The 19,829-nt window shown below is 39.5% G+C and overlaps 1 protein-coding gene across 9 annotated transcripts in view; it reads left to right on the top strand.

Annotated features, from left to right (window-relative positions):
* The window catches only part of LOC106947982 (protocadherin-1-like), a 267,399-nt gene that overhangs the window by 125,290 nt on the left and 122,280 nt on the right, over positions 1 to 19,829 (top strand). For 5 of the 9 annotated variants that reach the window (XM_015033365.1, XM_015033364.1, XM_015033363.1 and 2 more), the window contains one exon: positions 14,337 to 14,556. In XM_015033365.1, coding sequence (XP_014888851.1) covers positions 14,337 to 14,556 — 220 coding nt within the window. Of the gene's footprint in view, positions 1 to 6,770; positions 6,983 to 7,065; positions 7,422 to 14,336; positions 14,567 to 19,829 lie in introns of those variants that run through there. The other 4 variants (XM_015033370.1, XM_015033367.1, XM_015033372.1 and 1 more) reach the window with 3 other exon arrangements.

The following is a 19,829-nucleotide window of genomic DNA, read 5'->3' as shown; positions in this document are numbered from 1 at the left end:
TCACTCTGTTTTTCGATGCTTCAGTGGATGCTAAAGAGTGACAGGAATCCCTAAATTACCTCATAAAATTAGAAACTGAGTTTTCCAAACCAAAGAAGGAATTATTTTAAACACAACTGAATTTTTAAAGGACTGTAACCTCAGTGGTTTTTCAGAGTTTAACTTATTGCCCAACTTTTATATGAATCAGACCTGACCTGCAACTGTTGCTCAACCGAAATTCTCTTGTCTTTAAATGTCAGACAGGATTAAACACCAAACCTTTCCCGGTGGTACTGTAATAACAGAACCATTTATATTTTGAGATCCTTGAGGTTTAAAAAATGCTGGAAGAGATTCTGCCTGAGGTCACACATTTTTGCCCCCTGGATTTGGTCGACTTCACGAGACGCCTCTTTTATCAAACCGGTAGTTAGAGTTTATTATTTTGAACTGAGGCTTGGAGAAAATAAGACAGATTTCTGCAGCAGATGCCAGAACTTCACTTCGAAATCATAGTTTCTCGTCTGGCTTTTCTTTGTGTTGAAGCTGGACTGTAGCCGGGCGAATCAAAACCACATTTCCCACACGCTCATCTCTCCCTTCTCGCCTGTTTTATCACTCCACCTTTCTCTCATTCTTTCATCCTCCCTCACTTTATCCTGGAGCCAATTATAACCTGCTGCAGCGTTCCTAAGTGGGGGGATGCAGGGAGGGTGGGAGGCGTTCTCAGGGATTAACATACCAGAAGCTGTCAGCTGGATACCTCTCCATCACTCCTCTGTCTCCAAAGTTTTCTTGGCTTTTTTGTGAAACTTCTGGTAAATGACAAGACACACAAACGTAAACACAGCAGCGCAAGGGGAACCCGGCAATGACACATGGAGTTATGATTATGTAAACACATTTGAACAGAGAGAAAGCTTTTCAAAGATCCAGCCTCGGATCCATCTGCACACTGTCAAAATGTATGCTCTGCCTACACAAAACAAACACATGAATTTTGTGGATTTGTTGTGCTGCACATTGGAAATCATTCTTGTTGTCACCTAAAATTCGAAAGATTATCTAATTTACTGCAAAATTGCGTCCAAATCATCATATCTCTTCCATCGTGCCTGAGACTTATGGTTGGTTTTCTCCAGATATGCAGTTGAACATTATGGCCAAACATCTCTGCTGTGACCTGCTTTATCCGAAGGACATTGTCCCAGAAATCTACTGTTTTGTTCAGACGCAGCTTTGCAAGCTGAAGTGGTGCTGCTGTATCTTTTCAGCTAGAAAAAGCTTTCTACTTCAATCCAACTTTTTTCCAAGTACCTTATTGTGAACCCAAACGCCCGATATGCAAAGTGAGGCCTGCGGAGTGTTAGCTGGAGCTCTTGGGTTATCTGTCATGTATCCGAGCATTGCAAGGTCTGACTTTGGCCTAAATTTCCAGGGATGTCAAATCCTGGGGAGGCTGGAGAATGTTTTAAATATTTTCCACTTGTGGATGATCTTTCTCATTTTAGATCTGGAGACTTTAGAAAGTTTGAAAAGGGTGTTACGAGTTAAGTTTAAAATGAAAACTTTGTCAGGAGCCAGTTGTTATTATGCCCTGGTAAGTAAAACACGTAATTTGAAAGTGAATGTACAATAACCAGGACTGTTGTGTTTATTCCATGAGAAGCTGGAAAAACTTTTTGGCAACCTTCATCTAAATCTGGACATTTTATTGTTTGCAGACCAACGATAGTCTCTTACAAAACATTTGAGAAAAGTCTTTCGAATCTGTATATGCAAGCCAAATGCTTGAATGGCAGATCCAACACATCAGCAAGTAAGAAATGCACACACAAACAAAAAATGCTGCAAACAAACCCTATGGTCAGTTGAAGAGGGAGGGGTGGTGGATTTCTCCGAGTGTGTTGCGTGTTGTTTTCCTGTCTGTTTGCTACCCGTTGGAACTGTGTTCACTGATCTCAGAGTATGAGAGACCCGCGATGGATCAGCGAGGCGGCAGAGTGAAAAATGCCAGCAGCAGCAGATTTATTCAAGTTCATTTCGCTCAGCTGAGCATCTCAAAGTACAGGGTTTCTGTCAGTGTCAGCTTTGAATATATATCTATATCTACATCTATATATCTATATCTATCTATATATCTACATCTATATATACATATATATATAAATAATATACACGTCAAAACATTTACTTTGTTGATTGTGTGTGTGTGTGTGTGTGCGTGCGTGTGTGAATCCTACTCTAAAAGCTGTTTACCAGAGGATGTGACTTGCGTGCGATGCTGGAGGTGTAGGTGCTCCAAACTTATGTATTCACGTGCAACACTAGATTTACTGCCTCACTGATAACACACATATACACACACACACACACACCTTCAGCGAGGAGGAATGCAAGCGTGCGGGTAAAGTCTTGGAACCACATGAGAGAAAGTCAGCTGACCTGCTTTGAGGGAGTTGATGTGAGGAAGACTGATGCTGGGCGACAGATTCAGCGATACTCGCTCGTTTCTGTTGCACAGAGACAGAGAACAAGCATCGTCTCGTGGATGTTGTCTGTGCAGCTACAAAATTTTCAAATCAGAGAAGGTTGAAAGGCGGTAGCGGCGTGATCTTGATCGACGCATTTCTGTTGGCCTTCCTCACTTCATGACTTCTTTGTTTGCAGTATAAAAACACAAAGTCAAGTAAGTGTTTTTATTGTTGTTATGGAGAGTTTTTGAGCTAAATCAAGACTCGACGACCTGACTGTCCCCTACAAAGCAAAGCTTTTTGGTCAAGACATGAAATTTTGCCTGATTTGTTTTTATCCCTCCATTTCTGCATTTCAGGCTGCACAAATAGACAATACTTATATTCCCCTCCCAACACAAGAGACCTTCAGGGATTAAGGATAAAAATCCATCAGTAATTTCAGTTATAATTCTGCCCCATTCTTCCTGCAAATATGTTAAATTCATTCGCCACACTTAAATTGTTTTAACAGCAGCATAGTTTCCCAAAGGAGTTCTTTCAGTTCTATCAGCTGTTGATAATTGATGATTCTTGATGCAGAATCATAGATCGCATCAGTCAACAGTGGAATTGCTTCATAAAGACCCTCCAGCTTCATTGAATGGCGTAGTGATATTCTGTATTGTAGACTTACAGATATGCAAATTATTTCAAATCTTTCTTTGAGAAGGTTTTAGCAACATCTATGAAATGTATAAGACCTAATATCCTGTGTCCCTTTTGTTCTTCAAAGCTTTTTTTTCATGAAAACAGCTCAAAAACCATAATATCATTTATCCTTTGCTTTGTCTCTTGCTTAATCGCTCACCAGATGCCTCTTTATTTAGAATGTGTTGCAGCCTAAAAGGCAGGGACGGTGACACAATGAGTACAGTCTCAGCTTCGGTGAGAGTAATTATTGGTTGTTTAATTTCCATTTGCATTTTACATATACTCTGCTTTTCTGATTTAATGCTGTGTAATAATGTTTGCGGCATATTTTGTTCTCGAAGCAAAGTTTAGTCATGTTCTGTGCAAGATTTGGATAGTTGGAGGTAAATAAGAAGCTAAACAAATTATCAGACTTTTCCACTTTCTTATGTTTTTAACAGTATTTTGCTTACTTGTAAAGCAGTTTTTTTTTTTTTTTTCCCCAAGTAACATTAAAATAATGACGCATTTTTTTTTTTTTTCCTATTAATGTCAACAAACACAAAAATGAGAATCGGTTAGGTTTTCAGTGCTTTAACAGGCTTCCCAATATTTGGTATTTCTTGTCTTTTTTGTGCTACATGAAGTTCAGCCACATAAAACTCCTACCACAGAAACAAGAAGTTGGAGAACACCTTCTGTGGTCCGTTCATTCTGGAGGACTGGTGATTGTGAGAGGCAGCAGCATGAGGCGAGAGGTGTTTAGCCAAAAAAAACCACTAAAACCCAAAATGTTTGTCCCTGTGATGATAATGGAACATGTCTCTGAGTGCAACAATGTGGCTCATTGAAGTGTTTTTGTCAACTGAGTTGAGTTTTGTTTCTGGAACCGAGTCAGCCAAAGCAAAAAAAATAAAAATAAAAAATAAAAAATGGGGAAAAAGAGCTGCTGTGGAAACAAATATTTTTCTCTCTTTCCCATCGTCGTAACTCTGAGGTGAAACTCTGTGCTTATCTCAAACCAAACACGCGCACGCACACACACACACACACACACACACACACACACATCCACAGTGCATCCATAGTGTATTTTGCATAGGTTTTTTTTTTTTTTTTTTTCTGCCTGAGCTGATGGAAACTCATTTCCCTGCTGCAGTGCCTTCATTTGGATTCATGTGGGAACTTTACATGGAAACACAAAGCTGCTGTTTGTGCGCTGCTTCGCTGCCTCTGCAGCTCCACGATCAATGGCCATTATCAGCAATCGGACTCTATCAGTCCGAGCTTTTAGCATTTTATCTGAGTGATAAACTGCCCGTGGAGGTGTTTACTTGAGTTTTATAAATGCCCATAAGCTTTTCTACAGAATCATAAACAGTCAGGGTTGCAAATGATGAGACCAGCGGTGCTCTGCAGCCCGGAGGTGCTAGAAAAGGGAATCAAGTTGTTGCTGCTTTGAAGGAGAGAGAGAAGTGAGCAATGCTGTCTCCGCTCTGAAAACTTCCTTAGTGGTGCGTCCTTCAGTTTTCTGGTGCATTGCAAAGAAAATGTAGTGGCAACATTCTGTCACAGACAGGAACCTTGACAACAGGGCAACGTAAAATTAAGTGCTTCCCATGCCATCGGAATACATTCCAAGTTTATTATTTTTCCAACAATGGGATGCTTAACTCAGTGATAAGTAGTTTATTTTCTTCCTGTAATAAAAGTCCACAATAACAGCACATATTTGAAAGCTTTTCCCTTTAAATTTCTGAGTTCTCCATCTTTTCAGTCAGCCTGCGTAAGCTGTGTGCACATGTTCTGCTCCTGTTCCTGTGTAACTTACATGCAGCAGTAAACGCATACAGAGAACTTACAAAGCTGCTCAGATCGGCACAGCAGGCCATTTCTCAAAGTGCTGGCGCCCCTCTGCAGCATCGACCTCGCAACCTTCAAGAATAGAAACGGAGGAAGACGAAATGAGGGGAACCCAGGCGGCGCTGTGGATCGGTTTGGCTGTTGCAGCTGCATGAATTCTCATAGAAACTCTGCGTAACAACTTCATCCCTCAGGATCATGCAAAGATTCTTTTCCTCAAAGATTTCTTGAAATTTATTTCCAAAAGGTTTTGGTTTGTTTGTCTGAGAACTTTTATTGACCATATACAAAATAAAAATGAAATATTTACTGGATAATTAAATTGTGTCCTGATATACTTCTTTGGCTTCTGTTCACAAACCAAATAATGATACGAGGACCTGAAACTGGTTTCCACCGTAGGGTGTCCAAGCCCTTGTAAAGTCACTGGCTGTTAATCAAAAGGATTCAGTGCAGGTGAATGGGGCGTCTCTTTGGGACATCTCTCAATTGAGGTTATCTTGATACTTTCCACTAAAGGAGAAGATCCAGGGGAGAAACCTGAACTTGTAGGATGGACCATATATATTTTTAGCTGGAGAACGGCATGCAGTTCAGGAAGAGGTGGCGTCTCTTAGGAGAGCCATTTGTCCTACTTTCATCGACGTGTTACTTCTGTGACCCAACCTCTGCCAAGCAGGATTCTAGGAATGAATAAACGGATTCAAATTCATGACAAAGTTCTGTAATCCATATTTATCTTGATCTTTCTTTTAGCTATAAATTAAGCCAGAGTGTGTAAAATGACTTGTACAACCCAGAAACTTTCTCCTGAGAGCCAGCTTTACTCTGACACTGTTTTCCTGGAGCCCAACTGAAGGATGATGTAAATGCATTTTGTTTGCCTGATTAACATTTTAAATGCCCCTCAGCATTCGATTTACTGTCACATAATCAAAATATTACCCGATACATGGAAATTTGGATTCATCCGTCGTGAGTCACCGTTGAGCAGTGGTTGGTCCGTCGCTGCCAGAGGGATATAATAAAAAATGACACATATTGTGAGGAAGAGTGGGGGCTCGACAACAAGTTTGTGCCCTGGGGGGGTTAATCCGACACTTGAGATGGATTTGGACAAAGTGTTGAATAATTTATAATGTCGCCATGCTGCTTTTAAGGCAGAGTCGCCGTGCTTCTTAAGGATGTTGCTCAGACTCCATCACCTTTTTTTTTCTTTTCTTTTTTTTTGGGGACCAGGAATACTTTAAGAAAATTACCGCGTCGACCTGAAGGGTCAGTGCACCAAAATGTTTCATACATGTTGATATTCGCACCTCCCGGTCATTTTTTATTTTTATTTTTTCCAGATTTTCAGCTCATCCTTCATTCTTTGCTGGGATTCAACAGATTTGTGTCGAATTATTGCTGGCAGCCGTTCATCTTGTGGTCCGAATGCGTGCATGCGTCTGTGTGAACATGTGATAATAAGTGTGTGTAGTTTTAGGAGTGTGTGTGCGCATGCATACTTGATAAGGACAGACTTTTATAAGCATGCACAATGCAGCCTCACACACTCTTATCTCCCACAGAGGGAGGTAATGAGGATCTCTCACACACACATTCACACTTCCACACACACGCACGCATGCACACACTTGGTTATCTTCCTCTCCGTGTCTCGGCTGACAAACACCCAGCGAGGCGTCCTGCGTTCCTCCTCTCACTGGTTTTTAATCATCTCTGAACAATGTGGCCCACTGAACGCGCCTCCTCCTCTTCCTCTATCACCTCCTGCAGGAGTTTGAGCTGCAAGAGGAAGAGGAACCGACCTGGACTTCTTATCAGCCTCAACCCACCTTCGTCCTGCTCCTCCAGCTTCCTCTTCCCCCCGCTGCTCCTCTTCCTCTCCTCTTATCCTCCTTATCTGCTTTAATTCCTACTTTCTGCATGATGGATTTAACGATACATCCATGGCCTCGCTGTTGCCTCTCCCCGTGATGGTAATCAAGGTCAGTTACTACAGATTCAAGGAAAAATGGCTCATCATGCCTCTCTTGTTTTACATAAGTGCACATGTGCGTTTTACCTGCAGACGGCTGAGCATTCGTCAGTGGAGAAGCTGTTTAGCAAATGGGGGGGGGGAACTTCCGACAAAGTGCAGCATTAACAGTTTTCCTGCATAAGAGAGAGGCCGTGATGAAGCATTTTCCCTTGAATTCTTAATTACTGACCTTCATTGCCATTACCACAAACTCTCTCCAGCTCTTTATATACAGTTTGGAGGGTGGGAGGAATGCTAACAGCAGAAAATGGGGCAAAAATGCAAATATAAATAAAAATATCACCACGGCAAAAAGGATGCAATAAAGGTTCAAAGTATTTTCTAATGTAGAATAAGGTCCACACGGTGATTCAAAGTTCATTTTACACATTATTTTAATGAGTTTCGGTCATGTTCGTTCGAATATTAACATTCTGTTTGACTGTGTGTTTTAAATCTAAAGGTCTGTTGTATTGATGACCGCTAACATATACAATAGGTTTGTCCATTTTAATAAATTGCTAAATGCCTGTAATATTTCCCTATTTTTCACGTTTCATAATAGTGCTTTTTATTATGGTGTCACTCTTCTTCCTTCTTCCTATTTTGGATCCCTTTATTGTTAATGATGCTTCAGTTCACATCAAAAAGTCATAAAAATAACAAAAGTTCATTAATTAATCCCAACCCTCTCTGGGAACCTCCCTTGTGTTTCGGGCTGATGTTTGACACAAAGTAGGGCAGAAGAGAACAGCATAGCTGGTCAGAAATACTGCAACCATTTATTCATCCACAGTGCGACCATCTGGAGGACGAGGACATGGTGTTCAGCTAAAGGATAGCGGCAGGGTGTAGACTGAGGTAGAGGTTGCGCTCGACGTTGGTTGGTCTTTTTTTTTTTTTTTCCCCTCCCCTCTGATCTGCTCCACTTTCTCTTAGTTCAACATGCTGAGGAGGCACTTCTATTTCCAGCAAACACGCAAACGCAATCAGTACAAAAAGGGCAACAAACGAGAGGGTGGGAGGTTGTCTGTTCTGTTTGGGCGGTGGAGGTGTCAGACAGGCGGGAGAGAGATCCAGACGCCTTGCTCCGTAAATACAGAAGTGATTTATTTCTTAATACTCACTCAGCAAACTGAACGGAGAAAGTTAGAGGCAGCGGCGGGTTATTAATAACTCAACCTGGCACACTTTGCTCTCCCAAACACACCTGATCGAGAAGAAGACCGTCACAAAATCCCGGGCAGGCGTCGCAGCCCAATATTTAGAAACAGAAAGTTGTTCTTCTTTTATTGTTGCCTTTACTCGGGAATTCTTAAATCGTCAACAAGAAAGCACATTCCTGTCTTTTGCTAAAAACATCTTGTATATAAAGTTGTGCTCACGGGTTTATATAACATGGCCGATTGGCCACGTTCTGTGTGTGTGTACTTCTGTGTCTGTGTGTTTTGAAAATAAAAATGACAATAGAAATCAACCAAATTGCTCTAATCTGAAGTTTACATTGCCTAGTTTTTCTTTGCCACCCATTTCCTCTTTAGCACTGATGATGCCTCAAAATCTTTTGTAATTTGTAGATGATTCTTGGGATTAGTTGTGCAACCCGAATGTTTGAGATCTCACCAAAGTGACTCGATCACACAAAGTTCAAGAGACAAAGAGCACTCCGGGATTTTCACTTCCTCCTGTTTTAGAAAATGACAGGTCGACTTGGTCTTACGTTTTGGATCATTGCCATGTTGGCTATTATTTTACCATCTTGTTATCGATGTCGATCCCTGTGCCTCTGTTGATCACACATTAATGCCAAACATCAACAATCCAGATCATGGTTTCACTGTAGAAATACTTTTATTTCATAGTGCTTGCAGATTTCTCTCCTTCTGCAGTGTTAAAGGTTGTGGCCATAATATCCACTTTTGGCCCCTCAACTCCAAACAACTTTGTTCCAGAAATCTTATTGGTTGTTTTGTCTACCATAATTAAGCTGCTCTGTGACGTTGGCAACGTAACAACTTTCTTCTAGCAACTCAGCCATGTAGCCCTTCCCTCATGTGCCTCCTCATTGGGAGTCTTGTATGTCAGCCGAAATTATTAATTTGTCTGCTTCACTAACATTTTTTTTTCGTAATCGTATAGTGATAATAATTATTATTATTATTACTTCTAAGTCCTACCTTAGAATTTGAACACTGCAGAATTTTCTTTTTCAATTTTTTCAGTGATTTTGTTATTTTATACACCAGTGTGGCATGATACTAAAACTACTATCATGATTATCTCTTTGTCATTGCTCCTGTTAGGCAGCACAGACCCATCTTGTCCTCAAACTTGATGCGCTACTTGCATGCTACCTTTTGCAGATGATATTGCCCTAGAGTATGAAGAATGACAGTTGGCTGCTCCAAGTTTGAAGAGAAAATACTTAGATACAGCTTCTTGTTAGGGCCGAGTTTCTGTCACGAGTGAAAGAATTGAAATGCTGGTAGAAAGTTGGTATATAATAGGAGAGGAAGATTGCAGCCATAACAGTGGATTACATGACGTTTTCAGTTCACCAATTAATCTATTTCCAACTCAGTCCTGTGGTCATAAGCTGTGGTGTGGACCAAAAGAGGGAGTCATGGAAATAAGCTTTCTCCAGACGTTACTTAAGACTTTGGATAAGAACAGAAGGGTGGACACTTGATTTAGGGAAACATTTCTAAAGCATCTGTTCATATGCCCTGGATCAAATCTGGTGATATGCAACTACAAAGTCATTCTTAGAGGAAGTGTGCAAGCCAGTGTTGGATATCTAAATGAAATGGAAAAACAACAACAAAAACAAAAACAATGGTTTGACATGACTTTTTGAAAAAAAAAAAAAAAAATAAAACATGTAACAGAGACAATTTATTCTCCATATTACTATATGTTTGCTGGACTGCCCTCTAGTGGAATCTTCTAGTGGCAGTCTTTGAATTATATAGACAACAAAATATTTTGATCAGAAAAATTGACTGTTAGCTCAGGCAAAAAAGTTCAATTATCGGTTATGCTTCATTAATTATTATGAGGAGTTAGATCTGCTGAAGCAAACGCAGTTCAACAATGGGAAATCCAGAACTAAATCACGCCTCGTAACTCTTTCCTGCCTCACAAAGTTGGTAGAAAAAGTGGAACAAACCCCCTCCTTTACGTAACACATCTGGTTCTGTGCCAGTACAGAAATACAAACTGACCTTTCTGAGCTCTTCCACATTCTTCGGGGAGGGAAGACAGGAAGTGAGAGTGCTCAGAGTCCAGTTATATCTGAGTGTTTGAACCTGTTCACCTGCAGAAGACGCCTGTCGCCTGAAGCATCAGGGATCTGGGCCTTTGATGCCTTGGCAGTACAATGTGTCTGCATAGGTTAAGGGGGAGCTCCATTGTGGTTTTAGTTTTGCACATTTTCCATCACTTTGACACTAATATTGCAGTTTTCAGCTGCACACTGAGACGGACCAGGTATTTTTAAATCCTTCCAGGTTCAGCTGAAATGCTCAAACTGTTTTGGAATGCAGGTGATAAAGCATCAGGAGACCCTGAGTCCTAGAAGCTACTGCTTCCATGTTAAAAAAAACAACAAAAAAGAAGCATGACTTATAGACAGACAGAAACTCTATTGATCCCATCTGGGAAATGATGTATATATAAATATATGAACAGTGCGATACAGTGTATGTTATCACATACCACATTTATGCATTTATGCATGCATAAATGCATAAATGTGGTGGTTGAAATTCAGAATGCAGAGGCTGATCACCTTCTATACTTGTATAACTTATTGAAAGTGGCTTTATTGAGACGCAGACAGATTAATAAAATGCATAGATGAAGCTGAGAGGTTGTGTGTTTACACTCTGGGAGTTGACTTGCTGTTTTTTCTGGTTCTGACGCCACCCAGTTGCCATAGTGATCGACCCGGTGATGTTGCTCTTCAGTAGCGCTGGCCCGTCCATTGTGTTTGTGCACATCTGAAGTGTTTGACCGTGTATTGTGTGCCTTTGAATTAGGACACTTTTCTTGGCAGCTCTTTTTGTCTTTGCACAAAGTGTGCTTGTGTAAGTGTGAATGGTGTCGAGCATCCCCGCGGCGCTACAGGGAGGCTAATTGTGTTTTAATTACAAAACCATCAAAGGCAGAAGTCAAACAGTTAACTTCCACCCCCAGAAAGACACACAAGAAATGAAAGAAAGTGTGTGTTTGACCATGAACAGTCACTCAAATGACTAAAACACACACTGGATATTCTTTTACACTATAGTTTAGATTAAATACTTTTGTAGCTACGGACCATGTTATCACTTCTCATTTGTATATGAGAGTGAAATGTTATAAATAACAGGGGAATAATAGGGCAACTTGCAGTTAGTGCTTTAAACTCACCAGGGGGCCACTTGTGTTGAACATTTCTCTGATTAAGTATAAATATATTGTGTTTGTATTGTTATAGCTCACTGCATGTTCTACATTTAGGAGGACTTAAAGTTAGCACATTTTACCCTTTTGTTGTTGTTCTGAATCTGCATTTTAGTCACTTTCCCTTTAGATTAAATATTTTTACATTAAACTGGTGGGCATATACACCAACAGTTCAATTTCTGAAAAGACTAAAAGCTGACAGAATGATCTGACTGATGGACTTGTTTGGTGTCTTTGGGAAGAAATTATCTATAGAAAAAAAATAATCAACACTCCAATGTTTTTTTTCTTTTTTGCATTGTCATAATGGGGGGTATGTGCATGTAGAATTTTGAGAGGAGCGATTATTTTAATACAGTTTGGAAAAGACTTTGACATGTGGGAAAGCTGAAGTACTGTAAATACTTTCTGGATGCACTGTATATATATGAAAATAGAGCATGATGTGTTTCAACCAAAAGGCCGATACAATAGCAAGTACAAAGACATTGTTATTTTATTTTATTTTGCCCAAGGCTGCAAGAAGAAGAAGAAGAAAATTCTTTCTTCACAAGAACTAAAGTGCAAACTTCCAGGAAGACTTCTTATGTCTTTCTTACTGGTGCAAAACCACTTCATTGTTTGCAACAGCATGTAAGACAAACATTCTGATCACAATATGTGTGAATAACCTTCAGGAACATAGAGTTTAGTTTGTTCTGGCAAAACTGGGAGAGAAAACACATTTTTTTCTGATCCTGCTGTGAAGTGTAGAAAGACCTTCAGTGAACCAAGAAAAGGTAATGCTAAGGCTAGCATTAGTGTGCTAACGCTGATGTTTATATATAATAATTGTCAGACTAATATTTTTGTATTTGTTCACCTATTTCAGTGAACAGGCTCTAGCCTTGGCTAACAAAGAATTGATTCTAACAATAATTTGTTGCCAACAAATCTTTTTGATTTTTCAGACTCAATACAGGTACAATATTACCTCAGGTGACTTATTCAGCTGCCCCACTAATTATCGGGCCAATTACTTGATTTCAGAATTCATTAGGAAAATTTTTTCTGAAAACGTATTCAAATCTGTGGCAATGAACCTGTTAGGGAGGGCTATGCTGCATTTTACAACAAAGACACGCTAAACTCCAAACTCAGCTGTTTGGTATGAAAATCAATATTCTTTTGCAAAAATAACTCATGTTTTACCAGTTGTTTGCATGCTACTGATAAAGTAGGAAGCTACTGATTTTTACTTGTGTAATATGTAAAATTAGGTGAAAGAAGTAAAGCAGCCTATCAGTTAAAAGGGACATTAGCTGTTGTATTGACTTTGGCATCTATGACTGCTCTGGTTTATATGGTGAAATAAACCTGCTCCTAAACATTTTTGGTCAGGCTTTATTTAGACCTTTCTTGGTAAACAGATGATATTGGCGCAAGGATGTGAGTATTGGCTGACTTATCAGTGAGTGGGTTACCAGTCTGTAGGCTTTTGCAGCTAGTAGCTGTTCCACTGGGTGGGTGATTTTGAAAAAGATGTGATTCTTCTCATTCATACCAACCTGACAGTCACCAGAGCCATTCAGATCAGTGACCGGCTTTGGGGACATTGTGGCCTCCAATGGTGGCTGTAACGTTTTGTCGTTTTAGAGCAAAAAATGTCTTAAGCAATCCTAGCAATACAAACTTAAATTTACTGACTACAGTTGGAAATTTAAGTTCAAATGTCAGAACAAAGGATAAAGATAGCGATTTTGGGACATTTCACTAGCTAGAACAATGTTTTGTTGCGTTTTACAACACAGAAGTTGACTCTGTTGAGATTGCTTTTTTGAGTAACTGATGAGTCCAAGGGGATTAATCAATCTCTGAGGCATAAACGTTTCTCATGATGTCTGAGATCTCAAAGGACATTCAATTATAGTTCCTAGTGGTGAACTCTGTGCAAGATTAATTTACGTGCTTGTTTCCACATTGTTGTAGACAGTACAATTTTAGATTTTTAAGAGCTCTTGTTCCATATTAAGATGATAAAGTAATTAAAATTGTGACCATAAAGGCCACTCATGTTGCAGTAAAGTCATTGTCATGTTCAAGAAACTAGTCTGAGATTGTTGCATCCTGTATATTTCGAGATGGTACTCTGCATAATTTGGTTGTAACGAGAGATTACTGTTGTCTGTGTATTATCTCAAGCCGGAAAATATTTTCATCCATACAACCTCCATCATACAACTATTACAACTATATACATATCTATCTATCTATCTATCTATCTATCTATCTATCTATCTATCTATCTATCTATCTATCTATCTATCTATCTATCTATCTATCAAGAGAGAGAGAGAGAGGGAGAGAGAGAGAGAGAGAGAGAGGGAGAGAGAGAGAGAGAGAAGGAGAGAGAGAGAGAGAGAGAGAGAGAGAGAGAGAGAGAGAGAGAGATTTGTATTTTATGTCCACTTCAGGACTTCAAAAGATAGTAGCCATTTGGTTTGAGTTCAATTTAAGCAAACTTCCTACTTCTGAATGACTGGGGTGTATTGGACGAAGCACAGCATAAGCTGGCATTGTTTCAGACGCTATCAATTGTTCTTTTAAAGTGATCAATTTTACTGGCTGTAGAGCATCTGCTGTTGAGGTCAATGTGTCTAGCAGACTGGTCTGTAAATCAAAACACTGGACGGAATAAAACAATCAATCACCCATCTGTCCATTAGCAACTCCCATTTTGACACGAGCGGGAGGCATTGGCATGAAATGTAACTGCTTCAAGCCACAGACCCAAACTAAACTCGAATCAAACTGAACTTGTTGAATAAAAAACAGCATGCCTTAGTGAAAAAGCACATAATACACTGATGCCTCTTGTTTTCTGCTTATTTCAGCTGCCCCACCGCCGAGTAACCTTCTCCACCTCCAATCAGGCCCAGGATCTGCAGGATGCGTCCCAGCACAGCTACTACGACAGTGGCCTGGAGGAGTCGGAGACCCCCAGCTCCAAGTCGTCATCGGGCCCCCGGATCGGACCACTAGCTCTGCCAGAAGACCACTACGAGAGGACCACACCTGACGGCAGCATCGGCGAGATGGAACACCCGGAGAACGGTAAGACCAGGTGGAGTTTCCCCTCCCTCTTTTCCTCTTCTCACCTCCTTCATTCATTCATCAACCCTGAGGGGAGCAGACACACATACACAGATTTAGAAACACACGGGCGTGCGTTTACACACTTTTCATCACACACTCACCTTGTCAGCAGGAAAACTAACACTGTACATGTAATCAAATTCCCACAATTCCCTGCTCTGCACACTGTATACCTTCGTTAAAGAGGTGTGCGACCTCACAGCAGCACAACACAATCAATATGCAACATAATCAACTCCCACAGCTTAACAAATTAACATCCCAATTATGTAAATCATACTTAGTTCAACCCTCCATCAGCTCCACTTACCGAGGCACAGAGGGTGGCTAACAGGAAACGCGCATACGCAGCACTCATGGCTCCTGGACTTTACTGGTTAGCACTTCCTGAGCCTGCCATAGTCTGTTACAGGAAAACACGTTGGAATGTGTTTAAACTGCCAACAGGTTGGGGAGAAATCAGTCTTATCCAGTTTCCTGACACATTTAGAGGTGCTATGATGCTAGCATCCCCACAGGTGCAAACCTGACTGAAGCGTTTTAGCTTTTAAAGCAGATGACAGAAGCAATAAAACTGAGAACGGGAGAATTGATGCTACACTCTTAAATTTGTTTTTTCTTTCTTTTTGTTATTGAAACAAAGTGTGAACTGATTTGTGGTTCACTACTCTTATTAGGTGACTTTTTGATTTCATTGTTTTGATGCAAAAAGAACAAAGCAACTAGGGATTTGCACCTGATTTCATCATTCCCCATGTGTTTTTTTATTTATTTATTTATCTTTTTACATGACTGTATTTAACAGGTACATGCAACAAGAAATGTTCCAATTTACGAGTGTCTCCCTTTGTAAGGGTATGAATTAGATTACTACAAATGACAAATCATGGGCATTGGCAGAAAATGGTTTAGGTGAGAAACCATATTTTGTATCCCACAAAACTTTTGTATCAGTTCTAGCACTCAATTCCACCCTGTGTTAATTCAAAATTTAACTTCTTTATCTAGCAATGAACTTGATAATTTAGTACAGCTAAATGTTTGGCCCTCAAACACAATTTCTTTTTTTTTGTCCCCTTTTTTTTTTTTTTTTTTTTTTTTGTCAAATTAGTCTCGTTTGCTTTGGATAATTTCTTTTTAATGTGAGCTCTCTGACCACTTTATTTGGTACACTTGCTGATTTGGACAAACTTTCTCTTTCAGAACTCCTTTTTTTTAAATTGCATTGATTTAACAATGTATTTAAGACATACCTACACTCCTAATATGAATTCTGATCCATATTGACATGCTAGCAAGACATAGTTCATACAGATTTGACTGTTTAAAGTCTATGATGCAAATCTTCAGTTTCACCACATCCCAATGGTGCTCTATTGGTTTGAGATGTGGTGACTGCTGAGGACAATGTAGTACATGGAACTCATTATCATATTAAAAATAAACATTTTGAGATGATCTGAGCTTTATGTATTAGCTTGCTCAAAATAGGCATAATATGATGTTTGCAATATGGTCTTAAAAGGATGTACAAAGTCTTTCCAAATACTCTGCCACACTCTGGTGTTTAAAAAAATGCAAATTGATACTACAGGGCCCAAAGCTGAGAAAACATCTCCTCTACCTTTGTACCACAATAATGCACCTAAATGCTTGAGTTTCATATAAAATTGTAGGTAATAAGATGTTAGATCCTTGGGTGCTTAGTTCGAAATACATTATCTAAATGTCATAGCTCAAATCAAGACTCATTGAACCAGGCAGGATTGTTTTCAAACTGCTTTATCTAGTTTAGATGACCTTGTGTAAGCTAAAACATCTGTCCTTAGCTAATAAGAGTGGCACCCATTGTGGTCCTCTGGCGCTGAATCCCCTGTCCTTCCAGATTTGATGTGTGTTCTGTTTATAGATGGCATTCTGTACACTTTGGTTGCAAGAAGAGATTATTTATCTACCGCTTGACTCCATCTAGTCTTCAGCCAGCCTGCCCTTTCTTCTACGTCCGCAGTAAAGCATTTTTGTCCACACAACTGCTTGTCCCTGATATTTTCTCTTGTTCAGACCATTCTTAAGAAACCAGAAGGATGGTTATCCATGAAATCCCAGCAGATCAGCACAGTTTGAAATACTTAGACCAGCCTATCTTGTGCACGCCACATTCAAGGCCACTTTTGATCCCTTTCCTTCTGATGCTTGGACTGGACTTCAGCAGTTTGTCTTCACCCCCATCTAGATGCCTCACTGAACTGAGCTGCCGCTAAGTGATTCCTTAATTCAGCATTTGTGTAACCATCAGTTCAGCAGGTGTAAATGGTAAATGGATTCTATTTGCAGAGCACTTTATCAAGTCCAGAGGACCCCAAAGAGCTTCGCACCACATTCATTCACGCAGGTGTACCTAATAAAATGGCCAACTTGTCTTTGCCATTGAGGATAAACTTTAACATGGACTTCCTTATGATTAACTGAATGAATAAATAGATAGCAGGAAAATGGAAAAAAAAAAAAAAAAAAAAAAAAAAAAAGAAAATTTTTGAAGCAATTTTTTTCTGACTTCATGAGATAATTGGTTTATCTGAACTGAAAGAAGAAGTGAAGGTGAATAGGCAATAATAATACGAAGCAAATATAGAAGTTACTTTGAGTGAATTGAGGATTTAATTAATTGATCAGATCTTTAGAAAGTAACTCTGACATTGTAACTGTACAAACTGAAGAAAGAAAGGTGAAACATATAGAGTTTTAGACTGAAAATGTTTTCCTGATCTAGTTTAGCCAGAACATTTTAGGTTCATCCCAAGCTCGTGTTGCTCCTTCACTTCAGCTGAAAGCAATATTCAGTTTTGATTTATTTTATTTTTTTTTTTTTTCTTTCTTATTTATGCTGACATTGAGACACAGTGTTTTGTTTTCAAGACAGAACTATTACTGAGAAAAAAGAGGAAAAGGATTGTAGGCAGTTATAAAAAAAAAATCATATTCATTCCTGTTATTTCAATTTAAAAACAGCATCAACACGGGACTTATTTTGATCACATCGTAGCTAAAGTGAGATTGTCTGTTATTAACCTTTTAAGTGGTGTAAGCTACTTTTTTGTTTTACAGATAGATTTTGACTGATTGACAGATATAGCATTTATGTGAGCGTTCAGCTGTCTCACGCTTTTGCATATCAGCTAACGGGAAATTACGATGTTTCTCTGCATGCCTTGAATCTGAATTCCTTTATCTCACTCTTGCTTTATGAGCCAGCCATGCGGTACGTAGGGAGGCAGTTAAATATGACTGTTGGATATTATCTGCAAATCAATCAAGATCAGTAAAAACAAATTAAGTGTGTGCTTAAAAAAAATCCTTTCTGCTCTGTGGTTTTTGAAGAGAGATTGTATTGAATCTTTTTGACCAGATTTTTTCTGCAACTGCTGCACAAATATGAAACCATTCAGAGATGGTTATGACTGATCCATCCACAGTCCTCCATCTCCGCCGCATATTCGATGAGCCTCATTTAAATCTTTAAAGCACAGAACATCTTGAGTGTAAAAGCCATAATTTATCCCAATAATCAGCGAATTGCAAGAGGATGAATCAAAACAAGACAGGAATAAGAGCTACTTGTATGTTCTGCATGGTAACTTTACATTTAGATAATGATGCACACTAGCAGGTGGCTTTTAGTGTCTAAAGCGACATTCCCTGAAGTATAAATAAAACAGCCAATTTACCTACATCATGGAACCAAATTAAACTTTGAAGCAGCAATTCGCCAATCTTTTCTTACTTATGTTGCTGTTTATTGTTCCGCTTTGGCTCGGAACGCCTCGTTAACACTTATGCCAATTAAACTAAGTGAGGTGACGAAGTTGAAGCGGGCGGAGGAATAAAAGGAGGAAGAGGAGAAGGAAAGGGATGGAGGGAAGGGAAAGAGAGACGTTCACTTTAAATGTCACAGCTGTCTTCTGTCTTTCTTCGAGGGGTTGAGAAGTGTCGTTGAACCCACAGGTCGCACATATACCATCTGTAAACACAATTATTCACAGCTGCTTGCACACCCACAGGCTACTGCCACCCGGTGTGTTCGTGTGTGTGTGTGTGTGTGTGTGTGTGTGTGTGAGAGATGGCGATAAAGACCAGGAGAAAGTAGCTGACTCCTCACACACTGGATTAAGGTCAGCTTTAGGTTCGGAGTCGATGATGTTGTTTCAGTTTGTGCTTTGATGGTTAAACATGTTTGGGCTGGAGATGTTTTTTTTTTTTTTTCTAAAGGAAATGTGTGCTTTGTACGAGCTGAGAGGTCAACAGATTACTCCCTGTATCCCGAGGATTAACACACTCCCACTGATACACTTTGCTCTCCATCACTTCTCATTCCTGATGATGCCATTTCATTGTACTTGAAAAATGCCAGCTCCTTCCCTATCTTTTTTTTTTTTTTCCATATCAGAGTAAAGCTTGGATTGTAAATGATATTCACCTCAGATATTTTCCCGTAATCTAGGGTTTTTTATTTGTTTCTGCATCAGGAATAATATCTAAAGGAAAGTACAGATAATATTTATATATTTTTTTATCTTTGCTTACATTTGTCAAGGACGGTGTGGTTGAGAGGTGGTGAGGAGAGACGCAGAGACCCAGGTTGTGATGAAGATGATGATGAATATAATGAAGATGCTCAAAACAGTCCAGATCAGGCAGAAATATTAGCACACAGCTAATTACCGGTAGCAACTGAAAGACCGTGGACTCAAAACAAGAGCTGAACCAACACAGGACTTTACAGTTCGACTGTGGTGGCAAGCAGACGAATGATACGACGAGGATCCGACGAGACAAAGACAACAGGTGGGAGTAAATACACAGGGAGGGTAATGAAGGAATGAGACACACCTGGGAAGCAATCAACGGGGAAAACGCAGAAACAGACACTCAACACAGAAACACCGATCATGACAACATGGTATACTAACTCAACTTGAAATGGGCAAGATATTTTGATTACAAGATTTTATTTGATTTGTTTGTAGATATCAGTAGTTTTATTCCTGAATGCATTAAAAATAACAGCATGGTGGGAGATCTAATTAAACACAACTACATTAATGATATACGATAAAAATAAAAAAAAATAGATCAAGTAAAATAAATGGTGATAAGATTACATTTATATATTAGAATGTGTTTTACAAAAAAAGAGAAACTGTTTCAGAAGTTATAGTTTTAGGGGTAATTGT

The sequence above is a fragment of the Poecilia latipinna genome, unplaced genomic scaffold (assembly GCF_001443285.1).
Source record: "Poecilia latipinna isolate Pla-1442-1.1 unplaced genomic scaffold, P_latipinna-1.0 Scaffold266, whole genome shotgun sequence".
Classification (NCBI taxonomy): Eukaryota; Metazoa; Chordata; class Actinopteri; order Cyprinodontiformes; family Poeciliidae; genus Poecilia; species Poecilia latipinna.
Note: the sequence above shows the minus strand (reverse complement) of the source record. Positions and strands in the feature narration are given on the sequence as shown.